The following is a 6,779-nucleotide window of genomic DNA, read 5'->3' as shown; positions in this document are numbered from 1 at the left end:
TAGAGCCATCCTCTTTGGAACCCCCTTTCAGGTAGTTGAAAGCAGCTATCAAATCCCCCTCATTCTTCTCTTCTGCAGGCTAAACAATTCCAGCTCCCTCAGCCTCTCCTCATAAGTCATGTGTTCTAGACCCCTAATCATTTTTGTTGCCCTTCGCTGGACTCTCTCCAATTTATCCACATCCTTCTTGTAGTGTGGGGCCCAAAACTGGACACAGTACTCCAGATGAGGCCTCACCAATGTCGAATAGAGGGGAACGATCACGTCCCTCGATCTGCTCGCTATGCCCCTACTTATACATCCCAAAATGCCATTGGCCTTCTTGGCAACAAGGGCACACTGCTGACTCATATCCAGCTTCTCGTCCACTGTCACCCCTAGGTCCTTTTCCGCAGAACTGCTGCCTAGCCATTCGGTCCCTAGTCTGTAGCGGTGCATTGGATTCTTCCATCCTAAGTGCAGGACCCTGCACTTATCCTTATTGAACCTCATCAGATTTCTTTTGGCCCAATCCTCCAATTTGTCTAGGTCCTTCTGTATCCTATCCCTCCCCTCCAGCGTATCTACCACTCCTCCCAGTTTAGTATCATCCGCAAATTTGCTGAGAGTGCAATCCACACCATCCTCCAGATCATTTATGAAGATATTGAACAAAACCGGCCCCAGGACCGACCCTTGGGGCACTCCACTTGATACCGGCTGCCAACTAGACATGGAGCCATTGATCACTACCCGTTGAGCCCGACAATCTAGCCAGCTTTCTACCCACCTTATAGTGCATTCATCCAGCCCATACTTCCTTAACTTGCTGACAAGAATACTGTGGGAGACCTTGTCAAAAGCTTTGCTAAAGTCAAGAAACAATACATCCACTGCTTTCCCCTCATCCACAGAACCAGTAATCTCATCATAAAAGGCGATTAGATTAGTCAGGCATGACCTTCCCTTGGTGAATCCATGCTGGCTGTTCCTGATCACCTTCCGCTCATGCAAGTGCTTCAGGATTGATTCTTTGAGGACCTGCTCCATGATTTTTCAAGGGACTGAGGTGAGGCTGACTGGCCTGTAGTTCCCAGGATCCTCCTCCTTCCCTTTTTTAAAGATTGGCACTACATTAGCCTTTTTCCAGTCATCCGGGACTTCCCCGGTTCGCCATGAGTTTTCAAAGATAATGGCCAATGGCTCTGCAATCACAGCCGCCAATTCCTTCAGCACTCTCGGATGCAACTTGTCCGGCCCTATGGACTTGTGCACATCCAGCTTTTCTAAATAGTCCCTAACCACCTCTATCTCCACAGAGGGCTGGCCATCTCTTCCCCATTTTGTGATGCCCAGCGCAGCAGTCTGGGAGCTGACCTTGTTGGTGAAGACAGAGGCAAAAAAAGCATTGAGTACATTAGCTTTTTCCACATCCTCTGTCACTAGGTTGCCTCCCTCATTCAGTAAGGGGCCCACACTTTCCTTGGCTTTCTTCTTGTTGCCAACATACCTGAAGAAACCCTTCTTGTTACTCTTGACATCTCTTGCTCGCTGCAGCTCCAGGTGCGATTTGGCCCTCCTGATATCATTCCTACATGCCCGAGCAATATTTTTATAGTCTTCCCTGGTCATATGTCCAACCTTCCACTTCTTGTAAGCTTCTTTTTTATGTTTAAAATCTGCTAGGATTTCACTATTAAGCCAAGCTGGTCGCCTGCCATATTTACTATTCTTTCGACTCATCGGGATGGTTTGTCCCTGTAACCTCAACAGGGATTCCTTGAAATACAGCCAGCTCTCCTGGACTCCTTTCCCCTTCATGTTAGTCCCCCAGGGGATCCTGGCCATCCGTTCCCTGAGGGAGTCGAAGTCTGCTTTCCTGAAGTCCAGGGTCCGTATCCTGCTGCTTACCTTTCTTCCCTCTGTCAGGATCCTGAACTCAACCAACTCATGGTCACTGCCTCCCAGATTCCCATCCACTTTTGCTTCCCCTACTAATTCTTCCCAGTTTGTGAGCAGCAGGTCAAGAAGAGCTCTGCCCCTAGTTGGTTCCTCCAGCACTTGCGCCAGGAAATTGTCCCCTACGCTTTCCAAAAACTTCCTGGATTGTCTATGCACCGCTGTATTGCTCTCCCAGCAGATATCAGGAAAATTAAAGTCACCCATGGATAGGACGACGACGGGTCATGGAATGGACTTGAGCAACACATCTCAAAGAACATCAGTTACAAAAGGTAGGTAACCGTTTTTTCTTCTTTGAGTGCTTGCTCATGTCAATTCCATGTTAAGTGACTCACAAGCTTTATTCCTAGAGGTGGGATCGGAGTTCACGGACATGCTGTTTGCAACACTCCTCTGCCGAAGCTGGCATCATCCCGGTACTGCTTTGTGATGGCATAATGAGATGCGAAGGTGTGGACTGAAGACCAGGTAGTGGTTCTGCAGATGTCCTCGATTGGTACCTGCCTGAGGAAAGCCATTGATAAAGCTTGCGCCCTTGTGGAATGGGCCGTCACAATAGCCAGTGGTGACATCCCTGCTTGCTCATAGCAGAACTTGATGCAGGCAGTTATCCACAAGGCAATTCTCTGGGAGAAAACCAGCAGACCTTTCATCCTGTCTGCCATTGCAATGAAGACCTGTGTCGACTTGTGGAAAGGTTTGGTTCTCTCAATATAAAAGGCCAGCACCCTTCTAATATCCAGAGTATGCAATCTGCGTTCCTCGCTGGATTTGTGAAGTTTTGGAAAAAACACTGGTAGGAATATAAAAAGCCCACTCCTAAGCAACCAGAGGAGCTAGCAAACAGGAGTGGCTAACAAGGCAGTTTTCCGAGGGAGTTCTCCAGGTGAAGGAGGAGCGATTACGTGACCATTGGGGTAAGCTTGTTGTCCGTAGTGTGTGTCTGTGCTTGTGGTGTGCTTGCTTCTTGACTGAAATATACCGTGTGCCCTGTTTGTTTGTTTGTTTCAGGGACCGTGTGCTGACCATTTGTGTGCTGAGCCTAACAGCCTGCTAGGCAAGGCTGAGAGCTGAGAGCTTCTTAAGAAGGCTGTGAGCCCTAACCCTTTTAGCACTCATCAACCCTTAATCAGGGGGCGGGGCTACTCAGGGAGACCAGGGCTTTAAAAAGCCTGCTCCTAAGCGACCAGAGGAGCTAGTGAGCAGGAGCAGCTAACATGGGAGTTTTGTGAGAGATCTCCAGGTGAAGGAGGAGCGATTATGTGACCCTTGGGGTAAGTTTGTTGTCTGTAGTGTGTGTATCTATGCTTGCTGCTTGACTGAAATATACCATGTGCTCGGTTTGTTTGGGGGACCATGTGCTGACCATGTGTGTGCTGAGCCTAGCGGTATGCTAGGCAAGATGTGACGTTATTGACATGAACTGTGACTGTATAGATCATTCTTGCACCCAAGGTCCTGTAGTGGTACCAAATCTTGTACAAAGGAGGTCAAGTAAGATGTCTATGAAAAGGTTATGATTTCCTGGTTATGATTATGCTATCTCTATGCATGTATCATTTTTGTATTTAGTTATAAGTATTGGCTCTATATTGTCTGTATTTCAAACTTGTGCTATGCTTCTAGGTGACGCCCCAGACGATGTGGCATCAGCACTGCCTAGCCTGCTTGATGGCCCATTAAGGACCATCAGCTATACAACTGATCCATTGAGAGAAGGCAGATACACCTTGTGACTCAGTAAGGCATGCAGGAACATGCCTATGGACAGAACTCTAAGGTTTTTCCATGCCGTGGGCTGGGTAGCTTGTGTCTGGAACAAAGGAAGCACAAGCCACATGGCAAAAGGGTATAAAAGGCGTCATCATCATCTCCATTTTGTCTTCAATCCTGCTTCTTACCTCTGGAGGAACTTTGCTACAAACTGAAGCTCTGAACAATGGACTGAGTGACCCATCCCAGCTGTGGATGTATTCCAAAGACTTGATTTGAACCGGCAGTTTATTCCATCGCTGCAACAAATCTGAACCAAGAACTTACTGATCTGAACCAATTAATTACTGGATGTAATTAATTCAATTTAACCAATTTTAACTCTCATCTATATTTCTTTTTATGAATAAGCCTTTAGATTTTAGATTCTAAAGGATTGGCAACAGCGTGATTTGTGGGTAAGATCTGACTTGTATATTGACCTGGGTCTGGGGCTTGGTCCTTTGGGATCGGTAGAACCTTTTTTCTTTTACTGGAGTGTTGGTTTTCATCACCAGTCGTCCCCATAAGGAGTGGTGCTTGTGGTGATACTGAGAAACTGGTGTGTCTAAGGGAATTGCTTGTATGACTTCTGGTTAGCCAGTGGGATAAAACCAAAGTCCTCTCTGTTGGTCTGGTTTGGTGTGCAAAGGACCCCCAGCCTTGAGCTGTGACTGCCCTGCTCTAAGCAATTTGTCCTGAATTGATATTCAGTAGTGTCCTACCAAACACCGCTTTGATACACAAGACTGAGAGCTTCTTAACGAGGCAATGATCCCTAACCCTATTAGCACCCATCAACCCTTAAACAGGGGGCAGGGCTACTCAGAGACCAGGGCTTTAAAAAGCCCTCTCCTAAGTGACCAGAGGAGCTAGCGAACACGAGCAGCTAACAAGGAGCTTTGCAAGGGAGTTCTCCAGCTGAAGGAGGAGTGATTACGTGACCCTTGGGATAAGATTATTGTCTGTAGTGTGTGTATTTGTGTTTGTGGTGTGCTTGCTGCTTGACTGAAATATACCGTGTGCTCTGTTCATTTGTTTGGGGGACCATGTGTGTGCTGAGCCTAGCGGCCTGCTACGCAAGGCTCAGAGCTTCTTAACGAGGCTGTGATCCCTAAGCCTTTTAGAACCCATCAACCCTTCACCAGGGGGCGGGGCTACTCAGGGAGACCAGGGCTTTAAAAAGCCTGCTCCTAAGCGACCAGAGGAGCTAGCGAACAGGGGAGTTTTGCGAGGGAATTTACAGGGGGAGTGTGAGCAGGGGCTAGAACTCAGCATTCTTTAAACATAAAAGCCAGAAACACCCCTTGATATAAACAAAACGACGACAAAGGAACCAGCTGCAGGAGGAAAAAGAGAATGCGGGCAGAAGTCCAGGAACAGAGTGGGGGCTACCCAGTTTATTGCACGAAATGCTGCATGTATGATTCCCTGCCCTATGGGCAGGTGGTGTATGTGTGCACTGGGTGCAAGGAGCTCCTGGCCCTCAGAGACCTTGTACGGGCTTTGGAGACCAGAGTGGCTGAACTGGAGGAACTGAGGGAGACAGAGAGGTACATAGATGAGACTTCCTCACAGTAGAATGGTCCCACCCCAGGTCTGACAGCCTTTGTGCTGTTGAGGAAGATGAAAGTCCCAGGGAAGGAGAGTATCTAACTGGAACAGAGGGAAATAATCCCATAGTTGGAACCCTCCTTCCAGATGATGTTGTGGTATCCTCTTGCACTGAGGATACCTCTCCGGGTGTGGGAACTCCAGCTATTAGAAAGAGACAGGTATTAGTAATGGGCAATTCAATCATTAGAAACATAGATAGCTGTGTTTGCGATGACCAGGAGAACTGCAAGGTGACTTGCCCACCTGGTGTGAAGGTTGTGGATCTCTCGAGACATCTGGATAAACTGATGTGTAGTGCTGGGGAGGAGCCAGTGTTGTGGTACATGTAGGTACCAATGACATAGGGAAAAGTAAGAGAGAGGTCCTGGAGCCCAAATTTAGGTTGCTAGGTAAGAGACTGAGGTCCAGGACCTCCATGGTACCATTCTCTGAGATGCTCCCAGTTCCACATGCAGGACCAGTTAGACAGGCAGAACTGCAGAGTCTCAATGCGTGGATGAGACAATGGTGTAGGGAGGAGGGGTTTAGATTTATTAGGAACTGGGGAAACCTTTGGGAAAGGAGGAGCGTATGCAGGAAGGATGGGCTCCACCTAAACCAAAATGGAACCAGATTGCTGGCACTTAACATTAAAAAGGTCGTAGAGCAGCTTTTAAACTAAGGGCTGGGGGAAAGCCGAAAGGTGTGGAGGAGCCATGGTTTGGACATCCCTTAGGGGAGGATCTATTAATAGAATCATAGAATATCAGGGTTGGAAGGGACCTCAGGAGGTCATTTAGTCCAACCCCCTGCTCAAAGCAGGACCAATCCCCAACTAAATCATCCCAACCAGAACTTTGTCAAGCCTGACCTTAAAAATATCTAAGGAAGGAGATTCCACCACCTCCCTAGGTAACGCATTCCAGGGTTTCACCACCCTCCTAGTGAAAAAGTTTTTCCTAATATCCAACCTAAACCTCCCCCATTACAACTTGAGACCATTACTCCTTGTTCTGTCATCTGCTACCAATGAGAACAGTCTAGATCCATCCACTTTGGAACCCCCTTTCAGGTAGTTGAAAGCAACTATCAAATCCCCCCTCATTCTTCTCTTACGCAGTCTAAACAATCCTAGTTCCCTCAGCCTCTCCACATAAGTCACGTGTTCCAGTCTCCTAATCATTTTTGTTGCCCTCCACTGGATGTTTTCCAATTTTTCCACCTCCTCCTTTTAGTGTGGAGCCCAAACCTGGACATGGTACTCCAGATGAGGCCTCACCAATGTCGAATAGAGGGGAACGATCACGTCCCTCAATCTGCTGGCAATGCCCCTACTTATACATCCCAAAATGCCACTGGCCTTCGTGGCAACAACAGCACACTGTTGCCTCATATCCAGCTTCTCGTCCACTGTAACCCCTAGGTCCTTTTCTGCAGAACTGCTGCAGAGCCAGTTGGTGCCTAGTCTGTACCAGTGCATGTTCTTCCGT

General features: G+C 47.8%; 1 protein-coding gene across 1 annotated transcript in view; it reads right to left on the bottom strand.

Moving 5' to 3' along the window:
- Nucleotides 1–5,065: 5,065 nt before the first annotated feature.
- Nucleotides 5,066–6,779, bottom strand: part of IPO9 (importin 9) — a 205,505-nt gene continuing 203,791 nt past the window's right edge. Inside the window, exon 24 of the mRNA XM_084611070.1 lies at nucleotides 5,066–5,451. Within this exon, the coding sequence (XP_084467196.1) occupies nucleotides 5,266–5,451 (186 nt within the window). The 3' untranslated portion in view covers nucleotides 5,066–5,265. The remainder of the gene's footprint in view (nucleotides 5,452–6,779) is intronic.

Source organism: Lepidochelys olivacea (assembly GCF_965140295.1).
Source record: "Lepidochelys olivacea isolate rLepOli2 genome assembly, chromosome: 21".
NCBI lineage: Eukaryota > Metazoa > Chordata > Testudines > Cheloniidae > Lepidochelys > Lepidochelys olivacea.
This window is presented reverse-complemented; position numbering and strand designations above follow the sequence as displayed.